Source organism: Pipistrellus hanaki (genome assembly GCF_964339955.1).
Source record: "Pipistrellus hanaki genome assembly, chromosome: 4".
NCBI lineage: Eukaryota > Metazoa > Chordata > Mammalia > Chiroptera > Vespertilionidae > Pipistrellus > Pipistrellus hanaki.
Window position 1 is genome coordinate 78761322 of NC_140506.1, and position 25199 is coordinate 78786520.

Genomic DNA, 25199 nt, shown 5'->3' on the forward strand with positions numbered 1-25199 from the left:
GAAGGGAGAGAGATAGAGAGTTAGAAACATCAATGATAAAGAGTCATCGATCAGCTGCCTCTTGCACACCCCCTACTGGGGATATGCCCGCAACCAAGGTACATGCCCTTGACCGGAATCGAACCCGGGACCTTTCAGTCTCCAAGCCGACGCTCTATCCATTGAGCCAAACTGGTTTCGGGTGCAACACAGGTTTAAAACAGTGTTCAACTCATTTCCAAGTATATGCCTTTAAGGAGAATTTGCATATTTGTGTAAATACTGTCAACTTGAATTAGACTTATCGCAGCTACTCACACATGACAAAAGCTTTTTCAAGGATTGCAGTTTCAAAGTGTTAATAAATAAGAATTCACTTAATATTTTTTTCTTTATTATATTTACTTTAAATGTTTGAATAATTGATAAGGGTAAGTGTGCATAGTGGTAAGAACACTGAACTGAGCTTCACAAAAACATGGGTTTTACTTTTTTCTCTACACTTTGTATATGAATCTTTATTCATTTGTACATTGACAATGATTTCATCTACTTCTCTGAGTTTTTTAAGCATTAAATTAATCTAAGTGAATGAACCTTGCAGAGAGCAGGTGCTCAGTATTGAATATGCAATTCCAGACACTGCACGCAGCTCATATGTATATATGTGTGTATATATATATATACGTATACATGCATATGTGCATACATGTATATTTAGACACACACATATATTATTGATTTTAGAGAGGAAGGAAGAGGGAGAGAGAGTAATATCAATGATGAGAGAGAATTATTGATTGGCTGTCCCCTACATGCTCCCTACTGGGGATGTAGCCTGCAACCAGGGACAGTGACCTCCTGGTTCATAGGTTAGTGCTCAACCACTGAGCCACACTGGCCAGGCACATCAGTTTGTTTGTTTTTAACCTTTAAATAGCTCAGAACTTTGCTGATGTGGTAGAATTTTGCTTAAAATATTCTGAGTATAGTCCTGGCTGGTTTGGCTCAGTGGATAGAGTGTTGGACTGCGGACTGAAGGTTCCCAGGTTCAATTCCAGGAGAGGGCACATACCCAGGTTGCAGGCTTAATCCCTAGTTGGGTCTGATAGATGATTCTCTCTCATCATTGATGTTGCTGTCTTTCCCTCTCCCTTCCTCTCTGAAATCAACAGAAATATGTGTGTGTGTGTGTGTGTGTGTGTGTGTGTGTGTGTGTGTGTGTATAGAGTATAGTTGGAAAGAACTGTGGGGTCAGGATAAACCAGAGAAGTAAGCAACATTTGAACAGTGCCCTCGAGATTGAAAAGGCACTTATAAGGCAGTCCAAATATGAGCAAAATCAGAGTTATGTAAGTACATAGAAGAAATAACAGAAAGTAATTTAAACATTTTCCCCCTTCTATTAGGTATTCTGAACACACCCAACTACAGACTCAGCAAAGGGCGGTCCAAGAAGCAATCCAGGTGAAGCTGAATGAGTTTGAACAGTGGATAACACATTACCAGGCTGCATTCAATAATTTAGAGGCCACACAACTTGCAAGTTTGCTTCAGGAGATAAGCACACAAATGGACCTTGGTATGAGTTGACTTGTTTAGATAACACATGTGAGCATGTGAGTTTTGTGATTGTGTCTTTATGTGTGGGGTCTGGTTTGTGCTCCCTTGCAGTGACCGCTGATTTGAAATTGTTTCAGTCCGATTATTAATTACTTTTACTCCAAGGTCCTCCAAGCTATGTACCAGCAACAGCCTTTCTGCAGAACGCTGGCCAGGCCCACTTGATTAGTCAGTGCGAGCAGCTGGAGGGAGAGGTGGGCGCGCTGCTGCAGCAGAGGCGCTCAATGCTCCGGGGCTGTCTGGAACAGCTGCATCACTATGCCACGGTGGCGCTGCAGTATCCCAAGGCCATATTTCAGAAACATCGAATTGAACAGTGGAAGACCTGGATGGAAGAGCTCATCTGCAACACCACAATAGAGCGCTGTCAAGAACTCTACAGGAAGTAAGTTTATAGCATTTCATTTTCTTTACTGCTTGTTGGATTTAGAAAAAATGTTCAATTCTTTAATTGCAGAGTATTTAATTTTTCTTAGCAGAAAAGGTTGATAGGATTTGTTTGGAGTCATTTTTGTCTTGATTTTAAGAGGATTTGAGGTCCTGTTTTCCCTTACAAAACAGTGGGTCTTCTAACTTATTATGTGATCAGGGTAAAGAGAGCTGAAGTCAAACATGGATTCTGTCACTTACCAATAAGTCATCTTGGGGTGTTATTTTTGCTCTTGAGACTTATTTTTTTAATCTGTAAAATGGAAGTAATGATTCCTACTCTTCAAGGTTTGAGTAGCACATGTAACATTCAGTATATAGTATTTAATAAATCATAAACGTATTTATAAGCAGGGAGAGGTTATATGATAACAAGCACCTCTTTCTATCTTTATGTAGATATGAAATGCAGTATGCTCCTCAACCACCCCCAACAGTGTGTCAGTTCATCACCGCCACTGAAATGACCTTGCAGCGGTACGCAGCAGACATAAACAGCAGACTTATTAGACAAGTGGAACGCTTGAAACAGGAAGCTGTCACTGTGCCCGTTTGTGAAGATCAGTTGAAAGAAATTGAACGTTGCATTAAAGTGTTCCTTCATGAGAATGGAGAAGAAGGTTCTTTAAGTCTAGCAAGTGTTATTATTTCTGCCCTTTGTACCCTCACGAGGTGAGTAGCTAACCTCATGTCGAGATCATTTTGTTGTCTTGGAAACTGTTGCATATTGAGATTTCATGAGTCTGTGTAGTCCAAAGCTTGAGGTATTTTTTTACTTTCATTAGTCTTGCCCAGTGTTACAGCTGCTTATTTCCTTTTAGATTTTGAGTTATCCTTTTTTGTGGGTGAGTGTAGCTAAGTCAGTTTCACTGTACAAATATTTATCACATTTAGGCGTAACCTGATGATGGAAGGTGCAGCTTCGAGTGCTGGAGAGCAGCTGGTGGACCTGACTTCTCGGGATGGAGCCTGGTTCTTGGAAGAGCTCTGCAGTATGAGCGGAAACGTCACCTGTCTGGTTCAGTTACTGAAGCAGTGCCACCTGGTGCCACAGGACTTAGACATCCCGAACCCCATGGAAGCATCGGAGGCAGTTCACTTAGCTAATGGAGTATACACCTCACTCCAGGTGAACACTTATATCAGCTTAAATTTTAGAATTTTGTTTTAGATGTCCAACATTGTACTTCTCATTTCTTTACTTCAGAAAAGCAATTTGACTTCCTCCACTTTTAATATTGTTTAAGTCACTTAAAGATCAGTGTGAGGTTTATATCTGTAACTTAGTTACGTTTGCATTAAGTTTGTTCCTTAATTATGGCATTAAGTTTCTAAGTGTGTCTCTTATCTAAACTCAGAAAATGTTAAATTATACTTCTTACTTATTTATAGGAATTAAATTCAAATTTCCGGCAAATCATATTTCCAGAAGCATTGAGATGTTTAATGAAAGGAGAATACACATTAGAAAGTATGCTTCAGGAACTGGACAGTCTTATTGAACAGACAACTGATGGCGTTCCCCTGCAGACTCTAGTTGAATCTCTTCAAGCCTATTTAAGAAATGCAGCTATGGGGCTCGAGGAAGAAACACATGCTCATTACATCGATGTTGCAAGGCAAGTGCTTGTTTCCTTCTGAAATAGATGGGAAGCCAGATAAGCATTTTGAGCTCTTATTATACTGTAAGTTTACTTTTAACTTTTGGAATACGTATAATTACTTATTAATGCTTATATACATGTCATTTAAAAAACCTTTTATTTGAAAATAATTTTAGTCACAGGAAGTTATTTTTTTGTTTGTTTTTGTTTTTGTTTTTTTAAATATATTTTATTGATTTTGTACAGAGATAGAGAGTTAGAAACATCGATGAGAGAGAGTCATCGATCAGCTGCCTCTTGCACACCCCCCACTGGGGATATGCCCGCAACCAAGGTACATGCCCTTGACCGGAATCGAACCCGGGACCTTTCAGTCTCCAAGCTGACGCTCTATCCATTGAGCCAAACCGGTCTCGGCTACAGGAAGTTATTTTAAAAATGTGGGCAGGGAGGTCTTGTGCATGCTTCAGCCCTCCTCCAATATTAGCATCTTGCATACCTGTAGTACAATAGTAACACCATGCAGCTGACATGGGGACAGTCCCCAGAACTTACTAAGATTTGACAGTAGCCCTAACTGGATTGGCTCAGTGGATAGAGTTCGGCCTGTGTACAGAAGGGTCCCAGGTTCAATTCCAATCAAGGGCATGTACTTTGGTTGTGGACACATCCCCAGTAGGGAGTGTGCAGGAGGCAGCTGATAAGAGTTTCTCTCTCATCAATGTTTCTAACTCTCTATCCCTCTCCCTTCCTCTCTGTAAAAAATCAATAATATATATATATTTTTAAAAAGATTTCACCAATAACATAAGCACTTTTATGTGTGTAGTTCCTTGCTGTTTTTTTTTTAATTTAATTTAATTTTTTTTTATTGATTTCAGAGAGGGGTAGAGAGAGAGAAACATCAATGATGAGAATCATTCATCATCTGCCTCTTGCACGCCCCCTATTGGGGATGGTGCCTACAACTCGGCCATGTGCCTGACTGGGAATTGAACCCCAACCTCCTGGTTCATAGGTTGACGCTTAGCCTCTGTGCCACACTGGCCAGTCTTCCGTGCAGTTTTATCAGATACCTTCATACTAGTGCTGTAGTTTCACCATACCAGCACACAGCACAAAGTGGAGTGTGAATATTTTTTGAGCCAGTTCACTTAGCTAATGGAGTATACACCCCAATTCAGAACAGTACTTGTAAGTTAACTTAAATTTTATAAGTTTGCTTTGGATATTGAACACTGTATTTTCTTAGCTCTTAATCCAGAAAAACAATTAGACTTTGGAATCTGTAGAGATTAGGCAGTACCTCTAGCCATGCACTATACCCAATGCTAAGCCCCACACCACTTTATTCCTAGTGATTCAAGACCTCATTCTTTGGCATTCTGATGTTCATTCCAGAAAATATAATTGAGGGAGTAGAAATGAATTGTCCCATCACACTTCTTTCCTCAGGGGAAATTCAAAGATATAAGACAGTTGAGAGACTAATATAATGAACTCCCATCTTACCACCATCGATAATTATCTGTACCTGGTCAATCTTATTTAAGTTGTACCACCCCAATTTTTTGAAGCAAATATTTTTGCATTCTTAAATACTGCAGGAAATGTATATGTAAAATATAAACTTGTTTTTTCTTAATCTTGGTGCCATTATTTCATAAAAATAATAATTTCTTAATGTTTCTTGTTCTGCAATCAGAATTTTTCTGTTTTCTCATGTTTCTTTGTAGTTGTTTTATTATGCAGAAAAAAAATGAACATAATTGTTATAGCACAAACATGTCAGCTCAATAGTGATAAATGTTAGGTATTTCAGTTATGGTCAATAGTTGGCTCTACTGTGTGACAGTAATGTGAACATACTTGACAGTGTTTGCTAGATACACCAGCTTAGGAATTTTGGGGTTCTTGCCCCTTTTTTTGCTTTAATATTGGGGGTTTGTATTATTTCACATTCTGTGTGCAATGTGAGACTGTAATGTTTTCTATTGGTCTTTTTAAAATTGTTATATCCAGGTTTACATAACATTTAATCACGTGAATAATTGTTAAAGACTTTTTTTCTAGACTGCGTACTGCTGTGAGACTTGATCATTTGTGTTTTCCCCAAATGTATTGCTCTTTACTGAGGGTTTTAACTCCCTGTATTTTCCCTGTAGAGTACTTCATGCTCAATATGGTGAATTAATCCAACCAAGAAATGGTTCAGTTGATGAGACACCAAAAATGTCAGCTGGCCAGATGCTTTTGGTAGCATTTGATGGCATGTTTGCCCAAGTTGAGACTGCTTTTGGCTTATTAGTTGAAAAGGTAAATGTTGACTTGGTTTTATGAGTAATGCAAATGTATCAGAGTGTGGGAAAAGTGGAGAGATTAACTTTTTTCCCCTTTCATTTATATAGTTAAACAAGATGGAAATTCCTGTAGCTTGGCGGAAAATCGACATTATAAGGGAAGCCCGAAGTACCCAAGTCAATTTTTTTGATGATGATAATCATCGGCAGGTGCTAGAAGAGATTTTCTTTCTCAAAAGACTACAGACAATTAAGGAGTTTTTCAGGCTCTGTGGTACCTTTTCTAAAACTTTGTCAGGTAATATTTCACATTTAAACATGCTGGATTTAGTTAGTATGTGGTTTTTTGGAAGGGAATGGGATGTAGTAATCTTAATTAAGTTTTTAAATAAGCAGCATTATTACCTTATTTTAGTATTGTATGAAATACTTTTAGACAATTTCCTTTTTTTTTTAGGATCAAGTTCGCTGGAAGATCAGAATGCTGTCAATGGGCCTGTACAGATTGTTAATGTGAAAACCCTTTTTAGAAACTCTTGCTTTAGTGAAGACCAGATGGCAAAACCTATAAAGGCATTCACAGCTGACTTTGTGAGACACCTCTTGATTGGACTGCCAAACCAAGCCCTGGGACTCACACTTTGCAGTTTCATCAGTGCGCTCGGTGTGGACATCATTGCTCAAGTGGAGGCAAAGGATTTTGGTGCTGAAAGCAAAGTTTCTGTGGATGATCTGTGTAAGAAAGCTGTGGAGCACAACATCCAGGTTGGAAAGTTCTCTCAGTTGGTCATGAACAGGGCAACTGTGTTAGCAAGTTCCTACGACACTGCCTGGAAGAAGCATGACTTGGTGCGCAGGTTGGAAACCAGTATTTCCTCTTGTAAGACAAGCCTGCAGCGTGTTCAGCTTCATATTGCCATGTTTCAGGTAGGGTTTTGTTTTGTTTTTTATAATGTGTTGTCCCTCAATAGTGGAATTTTAAAAATGGGGGAAGTTCATATAAAACAATATAAAGTAGAAAACTTCTTAAACCTCCTGAACTGTGCCAGCCAAGAGCAGGCCCAGGTTTAGTATTTTGGTGTTTTTAAATTATTTTTAATTCTTTTTTATATAGTTGAGATAATTTTGCATTTACAGTTGTGTCCTTTGAATTGGTTTTCTGTCAGTGTTGTAAAGGATAGTATTATCTATGTCATTGTTACTTGTAAAAATAATTTCTGAGGGTTGCTTTTGTTTGTGATATGGCTGTGCCTCTTATATTGTTTAACATCTAAAGGTTCTTTCTAAAGTTACTTCCATTTTTCTGATGCATTGATGTGACAACAGCTTTGTGCATAAATCTCATCTAGGAATTGCTTTTAGATCTGTGCTTGTCTTTGCTTATTTAAGGGCAGTATGACTAGAACAGGCTTTAGGGTTGAAGTAGATTTGGATTCAGGTTCATGAACTTGAATTTAGCATGTCTGGCTGGCGTGGCTAATTACGTCACGGTTTGATTCCCAGTCAGGGCGCATGCCCAGGTTTTGGATCCAGAAGGCAGCCAATCAATGATTCTATCTCATCATTGATGTTTTTATCTTTTTCTTCCTCTCTCAAATCAATAAAAATAAAATTTTAAAAATCTATTTAAGACACCAAGCACTATAAAAATTGTAGCTATAATACTTCCCCCCACCTCCCTTTTTCCCCCTTCCAAATATAGTCTTCATTATTGTCAGTAGCTTAAAACAAGTTGTGCACGGAGTAATATTTGTGTACTACATTGTCTTGGAATCTGTTTTGACACAAATAATATTTACTTTTTACCATTTATATTGAAGCTGCTTCCCAATAATGGAATTGGTGGTTTCAGCTCAGTGCATGGAACCCAGTGTATTTCCTTCTCATCGCAGTTTTATTGTTGGCTGTTTTCTTAGTTCAAAAGTTAAGAAAAGTAATTTATTTGAATTAAGAAATTGCACTTATTAACAGTTTCTGTAGCACATTGGGATGTGTTTTCGAAATGTTTTTTAACTTCTAAAAAATGTAATGCTAAAAACTTCTATTGTTTTATACATTTGGAGTTTATTCCCTTAAAAATTAACAGCTGTATGTAAAATATTGTTTAAGTTTTTTTAGTTGTATCTGAACACAATTTAAACTCTAAGCATAATGCATAGCTTTTAAATTGTTGCCCAAACATCCCCTGGGCCTTCTTGGACCACCCTTACCACATACAGGATGACTTCATCCTCTCTCAGCAGTTGCCCACTTCTTTTTCTCACTTCTAGTTCTCTGTTTTGAGAATTCTTTCTTTTGTTACTGCTGCATTAATTCTTTTGGTCACTTGGCTAGCCTCCATGCTGGACAACTCTCCCCACCACCACACCTGTTTCAGCTTCTTAACTGGAGGTTATCTTCCAGGTGGGGGGACTGTATACTAGTCTTTTACATAGAATAGTAACTATCTTCAAAATTACTATTTCAGTGTTGCAAATCACTGATCCAAGAAATTTATCAGGCATTCTGTACCTGGTATGGTCCTTTTGTAATGTTTCTTCTGTTACTCTTCCTACCCACCCCACTTTGCTGCAGCTGGGTTTGTCTTCCCTTTCAGTCTCAGCACTGCTCCCTTACTTGTTTATCTAAACGTTTTACATTTCTCTTTGAACAGTGGCAGCATGAGGATCTCCTTATCAACAGACCACAAACCATGTCAGTCACACCTCCCCCTCGGTCTGCCATCCTAACTAGCATGAAAAAGAAACTCCATACTCTGAGCCAAATTGAAACTTCCATTGCAGCAGTTCAGGTGTGTTTCTGTCAGATCTTCCTTCCAGCACATCTCACTTTTAAGAATAACCTAGACTGTGATGAAATGAAGTAATGCTGTGTTGTTTAATAGATCTATATGCTTATTCTTGGCTTCAAAGCCACAGAAGCATGGCCCTCTCTTCCCATTTATATATATATTTTTATATATACTTGGTTGTTGAAAGTATTATATATGTCCCCCTTTTACTCCCATTGACCTCTTATATTTTGCTCCCGTCCCTTATCCCAGGCCTCCACAACCTTATTGTCTGTGTCCATGGGTTATGCATGTATCACTTTTATTTTTAGCTTATGTCTTTTTTTTTTCTTACCCTCCAAGATAATTGAATTTTATAGTAGTGGTATATTTTGAAACAGACATCCTAAATGTTTCAGGTGTTTTTTTTTTATTTTTATTGTTTAAAGTATTACGTACTAGAGGTGCACGAAATTCTTGCACAGAGGGGGCATTCCTCAGCCCAGCCTGCACCCTCTCGAATCTAGGACCCCTGCCGGCAGTCGGACATTCCTCTCACAATCTGGGATGACTGGCTCCTAACCACATGCCTGCCTGATTGCCCTAACCCCTCTTCCTGCTGGCCTGATTGCCCCTACCTTGCCCCCTGCCTGCCTGATCACCCCTAACTGCCCCCCCCCTGCCGGCCTGATTGCCCCTAACTGCCTTGGCCCCCACCACCATGGCTTTGTCCAGAAGGAAGTTGGACGTCTGGAAAATGGCCAGTCAACCTGGTCTAATTAGCATATTACCCTTTTATTAGTATAGATAGATTATATAGGATAGGATTGCTTAAATGCGGGGAAAAGCCTTTTTCAGCAGGAAGAGATGCTCTTGGCAGACAAAAACACATAATCCCTATATCTGGACTGATAGCCAGCCATATGCACTATACTGCCAAACCAGTCATTAAAAAATTGAATCACTTTTTTACACTTACACCAAATAGCTGTTGCCCTTAAAAGCCCTCCTCACCTCCCACCTTAGGTTCTGCCTTTGCAGTTCACCCAGAATAGATTCTGATTGGTTAGTTTCTATGCCAGTCAGCATCAAAAGCTCTGCCTCCTAGACCGTAATTGGCTCCTTGCAGTTCACCCAGATTTGGTTCTGATTGGTTGGTTTCTATGCCAGTCAGCGTCAAAATCCCTGCCTCCTAGGCAGCCACTGACTCCCTGCAATTCATTCAGACTTGGTTGGTTCCAATTGGTCGGTTTCTATGCCAGTCAGCATCTCTGGGCCTGGCTTCCAGGCCTGATCATAGAGGTGGGGCTAATCAGGAACTGCCCCAGGCTGCTGGTGAGTGTGCTGAACTGCTGATCTCTGGAAGAGAGAGGCTTGGCTGCCACTACTGATCAGCCCCCCCCCCCCCCCCCCGCCCCTCCCTGGCATTCAGTCAAATCTTCAGTCATTTTGGATATTACAACCCTGGCCCTTTATATATACCGTGTTTCCCCGAAAATAAGACCTAGGGCATGGAAAGATAAGACATCTCCTGAAAATAAGACCTAGCACAACTTTGGGAGAAAAAATTAATATAAGACACTGTCTTATTTTCGGGGAAACAGGGTAGATATGCTAGGCACTAGTAGATCAGGTGTGTGTGTGTGTGTGTGAAATTTGTGCACTATGGGGGGGGATGTCCCTTAGCCCAGCCTGTACCCTCTCCAATCTGGGACATCCCTCTCACAATCCAACCACTCGCCTGCCTGCCAGCCTTATCAATGCCTAATTGCTCCCCTGCTGGCCCAATTGCCCCCAACTGCCCTCCCCTGCCAACCTGATCACCCACAACTACCCTCCCCTGCTGGCCATCTTGTGGCAGCCTTCTTTGACCACATGGGGTGGCTATCTTGTGCGAGGGCCTGAGGATCAATTTGCATACTACCTCTTTATTATATAGGATGTCTTCTTTTTTCCCTTGATTGAGCCCTCCCCAGGCACTCTTTTCTCCCAGTAAAATCAGATTAATTCCAAAGGTGACTGTTAAAGATGTTTTCTAAATTGTGTAAGCCTCCTCTTGCTTGTTTTGAATCTCATATTTATATAAAATGCTCAACACACAGGAAGTTGAGAGTGTCAAATATTCACTGAGATTCTCCTGGGTTTTTATAGGAAAAACTAGCAGCACTTGAAGCAAGTATTGAACAGCGACTCAAGTGGGCAGGCGGTGCTAACCCTGCATTGGCACCTGTACTACAAGATTTTGAAGCAACAATAGCTGAAAGAAGAAATCTTGTCCTTAAGGAGAGCCAAAGAGCAAGTCAGGTATTGTGATTCATGTATGCCATCTTTGTTTTCAGTTGCAAGATTATGTAACTGATTGGAAGTTAAGTGTTAAATAACTAGGGGTATCTAGTTAAAGCTCTGGGAAGAAAGACCAATAAAGGATATGGGTGGGGGCACCATTCCTTAGGCTGAACTCACAGCCAGTTATTTCTGGCTGGACTTATTTTAGCAGCCTCTGTTGGAAAATAGGGGGTTTAATTCCACATTTATGTAAGGTGCTCTAAAGATTTACATATTGTATTTCCCAGATGGCAATAAAATGTCTTATGGCCTACTGTTCTGCCTGGGGTGGTGAATTAAGTGTTCTGCCAGGTGTGGTGGATTAACTTTGTTATCAGTGGAGGTGGAAAGACAGAAAGGACAAAACAAACAAACAAACAAAAACAACACAACTTAATGTAATTTTCAATCAGATTCAAAATTAGACTAATGTTTTATATTCCCATTACCAAAATTTAAAAGTTATCAATTTAAGGCCTACTTTTAAAAAAATGTATGTTTTTATAGATTTTAGAGAGAGAGGAATGGAGGGGTGGAGAGATAGAAATATTGATTGGCTGTCTCTTGTCCACCCCCTACTGGGATCAAGCTTGCAACTGGGCAAGTGCCTGGACAGGGAATTGAACATGAGACCTCTTGGTGCATGGGGCAACACTCAATGCACTATGCCACATAAATGAGGCTACTTAAGACCTATTTTATTTCCTCTTTCTCATATATATATATATATATATATATATATATATATATAATTTTCTTCTTTTTTTTTAATTTCAGAGAGGAAGGGAAAGGGAGGGAGAGAGAAACATGAATGATAAGAGAGAAAAGAGAGAATCATTGATTGGATGCCTCCTCCATGTTCCCCACTGGGGCTTGAACCAGAAACCCGGGCATGTGCCTTGAATCAAACCATGATCTCCTGGTTCATAGGTCGATGCTCAACCACTGAGCCACGCCAGCTGGGCTTCTCTTATTTCTTAACTCCTCCTCCTCATCCCATTGTTAATGGGAATCCCACATATTATATAATTTTATCTGTAAATATGTCAGTATGTATCTGTAAAGATAGTAACTATTTAAGAACACAATCACAATACTGTTATCTACCTTAAAAGATGTACTTAATATTTTCAAATATCTAGTTGGCATTTTGTGGTCTTCATTGTAAAGTTAGACAGGAGTAGAAACAGGGAACATTCCAAATAAAAATTTGTATATGTCAACAAATTTTTTTGTGTAAAAACAATCACAGAGGAGATACATATACCTAATTATACTTAGGTGCTTTGGGCCATCTTACACCTAACTTTATCAACAACCAAAAATGCACACTTATTTACAACCATGATTTATAAGGATAAGGTCTATGTTTCAGAAGAGTCATAATTCATACATTCTTAGAACCTATTTTCGTCCTGAGTTCTGGAAATTAATAATGTTGTTTCATGTCATTGATTGCCTTTCCCCCCACTTCTTGTGGTGGTTCCTTTCCTCTTTTGCCTCTTCATAGGTGACTTTCCTCTGCAGCAATATCATTCATTTTGAGAGTCTACGAACTAGAACTGCTGAAGCCTTAAACCTGGATGCTGCATTATTTGAACTAATCAAACGGTGTCAGCAAATGTGTTCATTTGCATCACAGTTTAACAGTTCGGTTTCTGAGTTAGAGCTTCGTTTATTACAGAGAGTGGTGAGTCTTGAATCTTGGTGGGAGTATAGAGATTTAGTACTTAAAATGATAAGGGCAGTATTAAACCCTCAAAAATCAATATATTCACCCAATTTACATTTATTGAATGTGTACTTTATATATGAAGTTTTGAGGGAATACAATGATGGTTAAGTCTTGTTCCTAGCCCCTAAGGATCTTATTTATACAAATAGCACAGTGAATGAAAAAGTGGAAAGCATTCTCAGAGTACTATCGAGGTTCTCTGAGAGATACTGGATAGCAAATGATTCAAATGCACTGACAATAGGGTAGCAAGCACGCAGTGCTAGTGAAAGACAAATGCTGGACAGATGAGTTACGTACAGAAATACCAAGTTGATGAATTTGGTGTTTATATTTTGTGGGGAAGCTTTAGACTGTGTATTAGGAAGTTCCAGATTGTTGTTGTTTTTTTACTTATTTTAGAAAGAGGGGAAGAGAGAGAAAAACCAGTTGGTTTCTTCCTCTATGTATCCTGTCCAGGGATCAAACCTGAGACTTTTCAGTGAATGACACTCCAACCAACTGAGTCACACCAGCCAAGACTAGTTTCATTTTAAAGAGTGATTTGGGTCCTGGATATGGATCATGTCTTATGTTTTAATAAATAATTGTTTATTCCCTGTGTGATTATGCTGAAGTTAAAAATCTTAGCCTATATTTCATATATTGTTTAAACTAGTTTTTGTGGGTAATTAATTCATGACTTGGCAACTGAAGTTCTTAGGTTCAACTTGAATTACTAATGCCTTTTGAGGATGATGAAGAACAGTCTTACATTATTCCAGCTGATACTTAAAATCAAACCAATGCTTGTTCTGTTTAGGACACTAGTCTTGAACATCCTATTGGCAGCTCTGAATGGCTTTTGTCAGCACACAAACAATTGACCCAGGATATGTCTGCTCAGAGAGCAATTCAGACAGAGAAAGAACAACAGATAGAAACGGTCTGTGAAACAATTCAGAATCTGGTTGATAATATAAAGACTGTGCTCACTGGCCATAATCGGCCACTTGGAGATGTCAAACACCTCTTGAAAGCAATGGCTAAGGTAAGACTAATAACATTAATATATAATCACTCCCCCTTTTATAAAATTATAGTTTTATTTATATAACATAAAAACAATTTCTCTTAGGTCACATCTTCCAACTGTATCTGAGTTAATTTGTGTTTTCATCAACTATTTTTTTTAAGTAGGTACTCTGGTTTTGTACACTAAGAAAGTGAATGTTAAGGAAATTGATTCACCAAAGTAGCATACTTTATTTATATAGCTGAAACTTGAACTTCGTTTCAGAATATTTAGATTTCCAATTTCTCTTCCTACCATTATTTCCGAACTCCAAAGTTTGCCTCCAAGATGATTGAAATATTGTCTCTTCTTTCTCGTATCCTACATAGTTTAGATAGTAAGGAAACTGAGCTCCGAGAAAAGGCTAGATTAGTCATCATTACAAAACAATAAATCATTTAATTTTAGGATTTATTTTTACGGGGAATTTTTATTTTGTGCTAGAAATAAAATTCCTATTGAAATGGCATCTTAAATGGCAGTAAGCAGATTAAACACATTGATATTTGAAAAATGTATTGTTATTCAGAAGATGCTGTCAAGAGTAATTACTAAAACACCCTTTTTTCTTGGTCATTAATAAATGGATTCTAGGATGAAGAAGCTGCTCTGGCAGATGGTGATGATGTTCCCTATGAGAACAGTGTTAGGCAGTTCTTGGGTGAATATAAGTCATGGCAGGATAACATTCAGACAGTGCTGTTTACATTAGTCCAAGCTATGGGTCAGGTCCGAAGTCAAGAACATGTTGAAATGCTCCAGGAAATAACACCCACCTTGAAAGAACTGAAAACACAGAGTCAAAGGTAAGGACACCTCTGACCTAAATGTAAAATGTAAAGTTAAACCTCTGGCTTTAGTTAAGTTTTATTTACTTAATTAATTAAATTGTTTTCAGTCTTCTTATATATAAGTAGTAATCTGATAAAGCATCCCATAAGTAAGCCATTTTCTTTTGTATTTCAGTATCTATAATAATTTAGTGAGTTTTGCATCACCTTTAATCACCGATGCAACAAATGAATGTTCAAGTCCAACATCATCTACTACATATCAGCCTTCTTTTGCTGCAGGTAGGACTTCCCTACTTCAAAAAAAGACCTGAATCTTGATCTGTTAGTCTGTATATAGAAGCTAAGATATTTAATTATACTGTAAGTCATAAGTATCTAAAGGGCTTCCCTAAATTCTGCTATGTCACAAATTGAACAAATTTTGGCTTAATTTTAAAAGTGTTAATATGAGAGCTTAAAATACTTTTTGTTCAAATACCCTTTAGTCATTTATTTTATGGTTATGAAATATATGCTTGTTAGGAAAATCTAGAGAAATTTGTATTTCTGTTTTAATTAGAAATAAAACCACTTTGTGTTTGTTCATTGACTTTTTTTTATGTATGCACACACATACTCATAAATTGTTATCCTATGAAGTGATTTTTATTGCCTTTCGTGATTTAATATTGATAATTTTCCTGTAATTAAAAATCTTTTTTTTTTTATAATGACTTAGTAGCCAAATTTATTTTTATTTTTTAGTAGCCATAAATATACCATTCTATATTAATCTTGTTGGATAATTAAGATACAGTATTTTGATGCCACAAAAAGCTACAAATTTGTATCTGAATGTCTAGCTATTTAGGCTGTTATTTTTAGAATAATTACTACTGTTTCAAGAAATAAGGACTTTAAGGTTGTAACATCACCTATTTTCACGGCTGCACATTGTAGTTGGTGATTGAGAGGGTGTCTCCCTGCTGTCTCCTCTTTGTCTCCCTCCATTTTCTGTTTACATGTAAGTTGAGCTACCAACTCTTTCTCTATAGCAGTCCGAAGCAACACTGGCCAGAAAACTCAGCCTGATGTCATGTCACAGAATGCTAGAAAGCTGATTCAGAAAAATCTTGCTACATCAGCAGATACTCCACCAAGCACCGTTCCTGGAACTGGCAAGAGTGTTGCTTGTAGTCCTAAAAAGGCTGTCAGAGACCCTAAAACTGGGAAAGGTAATTACTTAGAATAACGATGCCTTACATATTCATACGAAGTGGTGGTTTGACTTACTTGTGTTTCCTTTGCTTCATAGCTGTGCAGGAGAGAAACTCGTATGCAGTCAGTGTGTGGAAGAGAGTAAAAGCCAAGTTAGAGGGTCGAGATGTTGATCCAAATAGGAGGATGTCAGTTGCTGAACAGGTAGGTGACCATTTTTCAAATTTGAATTACACTTTTTAATGCTGCCGAAACCGCAGAGGTTTAAAGATCCCTTCATCATTATACTTGGGGCTTCATCGAGAAATTAGAAACTTAAATCTGTTTTTAGGATTCAGAAGCTTTTAAATAACAGCTCTGGAATTAACAAATATTCACCACTTTATTCTGACTCTACCTTGTTAGCAATTTATTTTCTCCCCAGCCCTCTTGTAATAGAAATTTAAGGTGGGACTTGATCCCCCCCTCTCTCCACCAGAAGACAGTTAATATGCACTTTAAAGAGGACTATCTGAAGGATTCAAATGAACTGAGGATGGCATTTTGGGTGCAAAGTGTTCTTGGACATCAGTTTGTCTGAAGTCATTACTCTGAAATTTTCTCAGTGGTGTTATTGCATTTTATATATGAAATTTGAAAATGAATTATTTTCCCCTCGGCTATTTCTTTTGGAAGTTTTCAGACCTACAGAAATGTAGAGATGTCATAAACTCTTTACCTAGAACTGGGAAACCAGTTGTTAACGTTTTCCTATGTCTGCTTCACATTTTCTGTCTGTGGATGCTGACACAGTTTTTCAGAACAATTTGATAGTTATAGACATTATAACACTTTATGTCTAAATACTTCAACATGTCTACTAAATAAAACATTGTAATTTATAGCTACAATATAATTATATAACTTTATAAAGTTATATAATTATAACTTTATATAATACAATTTTTATCTTAAACACTGTTAAATCACTGTATAGTACCTGAGCATGCACTATTCATAGTCCAGAGTCACTCTTTAGCCCTAGCCAGTTTGGCTCAGTGGACCGAGTGTCGGCCTGCAGACTGAAAGGTCCTAAGGTTCAATTCCGGTCAAGGGCACATGCCCAGTTGCAGGCTCGACCTCCAGTGGGGGGCGTGCAGAAGGCAACTGATCGGTGATTCTCTCTCATCATTGATGTTTCTATCTCTCCCTCCCTCTCCCTTCTCCTCTGAAATCAATAAAAATGTATTAAAAAGAAAAAAAAAGTCACTCCTTAGAAGCAATTTATCAAGTTTGTAAAAAACCATGGACAATGCTCTGAGTTATTATCTTCTGATTTTCTCCTACGTTAATGCATTGTATGCTCTCATGACTGTCCCATCATAGCTCTCTGTTCATCTTTTAGAAACGGCTTGACTATTATACTCTTTATTCTGATAGTCATTTCATTTTATATGAAAGTAAGTTAAGGGTTATATGGATGGGGTAAGTATAGAGTTCTTTGCGTACAATTTTTTTTATAGGTTATAATTCAGCCACATGGTGAGCATTTGATATATAATTGGACTCTCATGGATACTCTGGATATAGAGATGGTTGTATCTCTTACAATAAAAGAAAATTTAGCTGAGTCAAAATTAGTGGACATTTGTTGAGCACCCAACTGTGTTCTAGAATCTGCTGGGCACTTTTTATATAGCATCTAAGCACTTTCCCAGTGACTATACATGTTAACTTAAGAGCAGCTGTGGGGTCAGTGAGACTCTTTTTTCAAGGATTCATAAAGTTCAGAGGTCTGTGATTTTCCGACACCCATCTTGTAAGCTGTGTAATTATGAGGGAAGCCCCGCTTGCTTAACCTCTTTTCCACCACAGCAACTACATTTCCTTTGGTTGATTAATTTGTGTGATTATAAACTTAATATTAAACAATTTATATTCCTTATATATGAACCATGTCATATCTTAAATGTCCTGCCCATTTTTACAGGTTGACTATGTCATTAAGGAAGCAACTAATCTAGATAACTTGGCTCAGCTGTATGAAGGTTGGACAGCCTGGGTGTGAATGGCAAGACAGTAGATGAGTCTGGTTAAGCGAGGTCAGACACCCACCAGAATCAACTCAGCCTCAGGCATCCAAAGCCACACCACAGTCGGTGGTGATGCAACTGGGGGCTTACCCTGAGGAAACCTAGGAAATCTCGGTGCGCAAGGAGGGGAATCCTGCAGGGCAGCTGCACTCAGGGATACGCCCAACACCATGGCCTGCCACCCTAGGGTCAAGGGTGAAGGAAAGGAAGCTCACCGCCTGAACACGGAGATTGTCTTTCTGCCTCAGAACAGCTGCAATGTGTCCGGAGGTTAGCTGCAGAAAGAAATCGGGATGCTGCGGAGCACAGAGTGATTTGGAACTCCATTCCACCTGACCCTGTGTGTACAACCAGGAAAAAATAAACCCCGCTCAGAAACAGAGAACTGGGGCCGCAAAGAAATCACAGCCAAGGAAGATGTGATGCATTCAGATTCTCGTGTAACACTTGTTGCTTGGCAACAGTACTGGTTGGGTTGACCAGTAAGTACAAAAAGGCTATGTGATATGAATTTCAGAAATGGACTGAAAATGGAGAGCTATGTAACAGATACACTACAGGGGAAGAACTTACTTCTGAAGTAAAAGGAAAAAAAACCCAATCCTCCTCCTCCTCCCCAGACCTTACCTCCTACCCATTCCCCTTTTACCTGATCTAGTAGATTAGACATCTTTCAAATTCACTTTTTGCTCAATCCTTATATTTCATATACTTCCATCTTGATGCTGTTACACAACTTATATTTGGAGTGATAAACAGAAATTTCTCTAAAACCACTGATAACATGAAAAATTCAAGGATTGTTTGAAGGTCTGATCATCACATAAAAATGTAATTCTGGTTAAGTCATTTCTGTGATTCTATCATGTACAGTTTCCAGAATTGTCACTGTGCATTCAAAAGTAATGAATCTAACAGACATTTGATTTCATGTACACTCCCCTTTGCTTATAGTGTGCATTTTTTGGAGGTCATTCAAATTTTCCCTCTTCTGTGATTGCTGTAGTTTCTTTCATAGCTAAACCAATGTAATCTTTTTACCTTTTTAAAAACCAGGATAGAATACCTATTCGAGTTTTACATTGTTGATGACAGATTAAAAATAAAAGTGATGTTCTCTTCAAGGTAGAGTGAAATGTTTTTTTAATTCAGTTTTCTCATTTGATACTTTTAATTTATAAGGTGTAAATTACAAGTGCTTTAGTTTACCTGGTATTTTAGGACATGTACATGAAAACATCAGCAAAAGTGAGAACCACCAGTATCTTTTATTAAGTTCAATGAGTCTGTAAAGTATTTTTCTTTTTGCCTAATTTTAATAGTTTGCTGTTTAGTAATACATTAATTATAGTGATTTCATGATCAAGTTAAATTGAACATTGCATTTCAGTACTGACGTTGTAAACTCTGTTGTAAACTCAATTGTTGATCCAAAATAAAATCCAGATTAGGATTCTTAAAATCACATTAACATGAAGAATACAGTATAAAATCTTGATTGAGTCTATTTTTCCTGCTTCTTAGAGATTAGAACTCTGATCACTTTCTAGTTGCCAATCCTCACAGATAAAGTGTTAAGGAAAAATTCCACATAGCTCTGGTGTTTTCTGTATTCTGATTGCTGCATTAATCTATAATTAAATACCCGTAGACTGCATTTCAGTATCAGTGCTTTTTTAATACTTCAACAGATATAGCAAGAAAGGTGGTATTTTTTAAATACCCGTGTGTGTCTACTTGCAAGATTAAGGAACCTAGTGCATCAAATTTTATTCTTTTTTAACCTTACTTTCTCAATCAAAACAACCTATCGAATAATAATGCCATATTGTGTTTTGCACACTGCTTTATTTCCTAGAGGCTGTAGGAGCTATTGCATTCATCACTTGATTACCTCTGCTCCTCAAGATTGACCAGTTTTTTCAGCAACATTGTCACAAGGAAAATTTCCACCAAAATGATAAAACCAGTTCATACTAGTTTGTCCCTATAGGTAGGATTCAAAAATTGCTTCCTCTTTGGTAAAGATGATAAATGAAGTAGGTGAACTTTATCACCTGTGAATTTTTGGCTTCAGAGGTACCTGGCACCTTATGTGAGCAAAAATGAAACAGCTTTATAGCAAAAACATGTGCCTCTGGTAAATTATCACTTTCATTTTAAAATAGTCCCTCAGAGAATAGTGTGACATATATATGTTTAGTTATGGGGCAGATATAACGGATGACTTCAAAAGCTGCTCTTTACTGCACCCTGGACAAGACCCCAATCTCTGCAGTTTGGCTTCCTCTGGGAAGTGATTCTGCAAGTAGCCTTGCTGTTTTAAACTGCTGTAAGAGAACTCAACAATTAGAGAGTTAATCAACAGTAAAAAGCCCTGGTGATAAAGCAGACTGAGAAGTCCGGGCTATATTTTGGGGATTGTCTTTTAACATAAAGTTCAGAGTGCTGTAATTAGGAAGTCATACATCTTGAGTAATACAGAATGTCTCTGGAAAACCAGGGGTCTGCCCCTCTTTTTCTCTCTCTGATCCAGGGGTACAGAATAACCTACTACCTATTATTCAAAGTACCCTTGGAAATTGAAGTATGTTGTCTTTAATTTTCTAGAATTGCCTAAATATTGATTTCTCTACAAAGCTGTGGAGGCTTAATGGTTTTATAGTGTTTTTCTTTTTTACTGTTTCTTTGGTATGTTTTAACAGTATTTCTGAGTTCTTAACAGTTTGCTAGGTGATAGTAGATTCTTTTGTGTCCGACACTGTGGTGAGTTGTTTTTGAGATTTGTAAGATTTCTTTGAGAACTGATAATCAAGCTCTTGATCTGTTTCCTTAAATTATTTTTATTAAGAGCCCAAACCCAGATTCAGGGTGAGGGTTTGTAATACAAAGAAAAACTTTCATCACTTCTGCCCTTAACACTTGCCTTTATTAACTAAGTTTAGTATGTAGTTTTTTAAAATATTGTCCAATGTTTGGTGTGTCTGCATTGTTTTGTGGTTATTCTTGATGTGTGAAATTTAGGGAAAGAGCCATTTAAAAAATGCCACGCAGGGCAATGCAAGTACAGCCAAATATTAGAGTTGATGTGCAATCTTAGGTTCTTTTAACTCTGGGGTGTTATAGGCAGTACTTTAAACTGAAAAGTCTTCCTGGCCTATTTTCCTCCACATATTTGTGACTTCTCTGGGGGCTTACTTGTTTTGGCAGTAAGAAGCTGGTCCTTTTCTCACAATTCTTTTCATATTAAAGAAAAACACCTAGAATTGGCCTGTTGGTCCTTTCTTCTTACATCAAAAATCAGTGAATGCTTTTCTATTAGCACATTTAAATACCTTTTACATAAAATTAGATGCATTTGAAACCAGTGACCTTCGTACTCTTCCTGAGCTCGTAAAATGCCAGTAATTTAGAGCTAGAACTACCCCAACCCTCCCTTAAATCAAGGAGGTAGGACATAGTAAAGTTCACTCAAACAAGATACATGTTTTCATTTTCATTATTAGGTTCCTCCTATGGGGAAAAACTAGCATTACAAGGTTTCCCAAACATGGGGAAGGAGAAATTCACTGTTTTTTGACCCTTAGGGGTTTGCTGCACTTTTTAGGCCTGGGTAACAATATCACCATGCCTTCCTTCCAATGGGCAAATGCACTCTTAGAGCAACTTTCTAGGTTCAAGGGTTAATTGTACAACATGAACTGTTCAGAGTCTTTTACTTTCTGTGGGAATTTGGGCTTGGTAAGGAAAAGCTGTTGTTTGTGCTAATGTAAAAATGTCAGCTCTACTTTTGAAGACGGTAAACAAGGAATTGCATGTTGTTCTGAAATACAGACTTGTAGAATGTTTTCTTTCTTTAAAACAGGCTGATTTCTTCCCTCTTCCCCTTTTCCTGATATCCCAGTTTCAGTTCCTATTTAAAATTCTTGTGTCAGTTATTTTTCTGGCTTAAATTTCCCTTATCTCCACCTGTAATGTCAGTGGCAACATCATACTTGTTCATTTACTTTACCCAATTGAGTTTAACTGAATCTTCCTTGTCCTAGTAAACATTGTATAAATTAAAGTGGCTTCTCTGTACAAAAGGTTGTAATGCCTCCTGATGGGTATAATTTTGTGATTGTATTTAAGATTAAAAGTTGAACAAATCACACCAGCTTCCTGAAAATGTTCATAATGCATTGTTTGGAAAACAAAAATACATGCCTACCTTTGTGCATATTTGCGTTACCATGGCAAAGATTGTATGAAATACCTTTTTTTCAAAAAATAAAGATTAAAAAGGTGTAGCATTTAAGCTCTGAATTTATTGGTTGAAATAGTTTCCAGGAAACTTAATTTTGCAATATGGGTAGCTTTTTTTCTTAATAGTATATATTTATTGATTTCAGAGAGGAAGGGAGAGGGAGAAGAAATAGAAACATCAGTGATGAGAATCACTGGTTGGCTGCCTCCTGCACCCCCCCCCCCCCAACTGGGGATAGAGCCCATAACTGGGAACGTGTCCCGACCAGGAACTGAACGGTGACCTCCTGGTTCATAGGTCCATTCTCAACCACTGAGTACACCAGGCGGGCAGGTAGCTTCTTTTAAAGCATGAATATCTCTAGAAATTTTTTTTTCGCCCTTCAAAGTTCTATAGTATTTTGGAACAGCAGTGGAAATTTTACTTCAGTGGGAAAGGTCTTAACAAGATACAATTAAGCTTAATTTTGCCAATATTTAAAAACAAATCTATAGCCTAGCTGGTTTGGCTCAGTGGTAAGAGCGTCAGCCCGTGGACTGAAGGGTTGCAAGTTTCATTAGGTCAAGGGCACGTACGTGTGTTCAAAGTACCCTGGCCCTGGTTGTGGTGCACGCGGGAGGCAAACCAATTGATGTCTCTCTCACAAAGATGTTTGTCTTCCCCCTCCTCTAAAAAAATCAATGGAAAAAATATCTTCAGGTGAGGATCAACAACGAAAATCACAAAGCTGAAACTGGTTTGGCCTCAGTGAATAGAGCTTGTGGACTGAATGGTCCCAGGTTCGATTCCTGTCAAGAGCATGTACCTTGGTTGCGGGTACATCCCCAGTGGGGGTGTGCAGGAGGCAGCTGATAGATGTTTTTCTCTCATCGATGTTTATAACTATCCCTCTCCCTCTCTGTAAAAAATCAACATATTTTTTAAAATTATTGACGTGAACATTCCCTGGGATATGAAAGCCTGAAGGAAAATTTTAATGTCCGGCTTGTTTTATTCTCTGGAAGTCAGACTGCATTTGTTGCCACTAGATAGTGTTAGCTGTTTAGTCATCTGGCACGTTTTGAAAGATCACATCCTGTTTTTGCAGTACAAAAACAAAGCTGCACTAAGGGTAGGTGTTTTTGTAATTAAGCCCTTTGGAAAGTTGAGAGACCTTATAGCAGTGCTCTTGGGCTGTGAAGTTGCAAATAGCTCTGGGAACACACTCCTCTAGGAACACAATACTCCTGAAGAACCTGTTGCTGCCTGAGCTGCTCCCATGGTTTTCACCTGCCCAATTTCACAAGTTGTGTTGAAGAGTCTTACGTTGTACATAAGGAAATGGGTGAAAACCAGAAGTAGTTACCAAAGTAGAAATGGGTTATTTCTTGTTTTTTTTTTTTAGAAATGCCACTTTCTAAAGCCTAATAATGCCTCTTGTTTAGAAGTGGGCGTTACTGTGCCTCTAGCAAAATGTTGCACTGGGTGCTCAATATAATTATTGAGACTATTGCCTGCTGATTTTCTTTTGAAGAGGGAGGGGAGGGCCTTGCTCTCAAACTCCATAGCTTTTAAAAAATCTCCCAAAATGGGCTCTCTAGATGAGCTCGGTGCATCTTATCTACATTTTCCATCTCCCACCCAATAAAAGTCCCCAAAATAGCACTTTATTAGAGTTCCTTTCCCTTACAAAGGCTTCCCTCCCACCACATAGAGTGTTTACATCTGAGCCAGATGATTTCCAAAGATCCTAACTTTTCTTGAAATACATAATGCTTCTTGTCCGCCTGGCTTTCTGTGCTCTGTCACTACATCCTCTCACATTTCTTTATGCCTCCTCCGAACTTTTAAAAGAACCTCGTACTTATCTACATGTTTTAAAACATTTAAATTCGATAGCATAATGCAGAATAAAAGGATAAAAAGCTATAAGTCAAAACGCTTGGTCAGATTTCCTAAAACAGACATCTGACCAGGTCAACATTTGGCATGAGTTTGTTTGAATGATGAAAACCAAAGCGCTTGTTGCTTCATTTTGAAATCCGGGAGAAGACGTAGAAGTGCCTCAAACGTTCACCCAGTTCCTAAATTGCTTAAGAATCCCACTGCTGCCAAAACCGGTTTGGCTCAATGGATAGAGAGCATCAGCCTGAGGATTGAAGGGTCCTGGGTTTGATTCCGGTGGAGGGCATGTACCTTGGTTGCGGGCACATCCCCAGTAGGGGGCGCGCACGAGGCAGCTGATTGATGTTTCTCATCCACGTTTCTAACTCTACCTCTCCATCTCTGTAAAAAATCAATAAAATGTATTTTTTTTTTTTTTTAAATCCCACTGCTCATGAGGTTTCCGTCTTAAGGAAGGTTGTCAAAACCAGCCCTTTTGGAGAGGGAGGTCAAGTGTCCCACTAAGACCCCATAAACCGGCTTTTATAAAGCAGTGCATTTTCCACGAGTTCTCAAGCCAAGTCCAGATTACCCCTCCCCTTCCCGTACCAAGCCGAAACCCTCTTCTAATGGGAAGGAACAATGCGGAAGATCTAGCTAACACTTCAGTGGTGGGCACGGGTCTTGAGTCACAAGCCTGGGCTGAGCCTGGGGTTGGCCGGGGCGGCGGACGCCAGGACTAGAGGGCAGGGCCCCCGGCCGGGTTGGGAAGAGGAGCCCGGCCAGTGCGCCCCTCCACCGTCCGAGGTTAGGGAAGACATGCCCTCCTCCGCCTGACACTTGCGCGGCTTATTTCTTCGAGAACTATACATCTCAGCCTCCCGAGCTGCTCCGAGGTTCAGCAGAAGGCCCGCGTCAACCGGCGGCGGCGCCCACCCAGGGGCCACTACCGCGGCCCGGCGCAGGCAGGAGCCGTTCAACCGCTTCCCGCAGGCCTGCGCGGGGCAGCGCAGCCCTCCCGGGCGCTGATTGGCCGCCCGGTGTCCCCGCCCCCTCGGCCCTGCTCAGCGCCTCGCTCTCCTTTGACCTCGATTTCAAGCCAAGCGCTGGGCAGCGGTTGGTCCGCCTCCCCCTCAGCTTGAGTTCGACTCGCCCAATGAGGAGCGAGCTTCGCGGGGAATGTCGGGAAAGGCCGCCGGCCTATATAA

General features: G+C 39.0%; 1 protein-coding gene across 2 annotated transcripts in view; it reads left to right on the plus strand.

The window, feature by feature from the left end:
* The window catches only part of SMG1 (SMG1 nonsense mediated mRNA decay associated PI3K related kinase), a 101126-nt gene extending 78955 nt beyond the window's left edge, over positions 1–22171 (plus strand). For both annotated transcript variants that reach the window (XM_084880755.1, XM_084880754.1), the window contains 17 exons: positions 1389–1561; positions 1708–1987; positions 2431–2703; positions 2926–3160; positions 3424–3650; positions 5801–5951; positions 6044–6233; positions 6393–6862; positions 8589–8726; positions 10857–11009; positions 12541–12720; positions 13568–13795; positions 14414–14625; positions 14786–14892; positions 15648–15827; positions 15908–16014; positions 17780–22171. In XM_084880755.1, coding sequence (XP_084736881.1) covers positions 1389–1561; positions 1708–1987; positions 2431–2703; positions 2926–3160; positions 3424–3650; positions 5801–5951; positions 6044–6233; positions 6393–6862; positions 8589–8726; positions 10857–11009; positions 12541–12720; positions 13568–13795; positions 14414–14625; positions 14786–14892; positions 15648–15827; positions 15908–16014; positions 17780–17857 — 3382 coding nt within the window. In that variant the 3' untranslated portion in view covers positions 17858–22171. The remainder of the gene's footprint in view (positions 1–1388; positions 1562–1707; positions 1988–2430; positions 2704–2925; positions 3161–3423; positions 3651–5800; positions 5952–6043; positions 6234–6392; positions 6863–8588; positions 8727–10856; positions 11010–12540; positions 12721–13567; positions 13796–14413; positions 14626–14785; positions 14893–15647; positions 15828–15907; positions 16015–17779) is intronic.
* The last annotated feature ends 3028 nt before the right edge of the window (positions 22172–25199 follow it).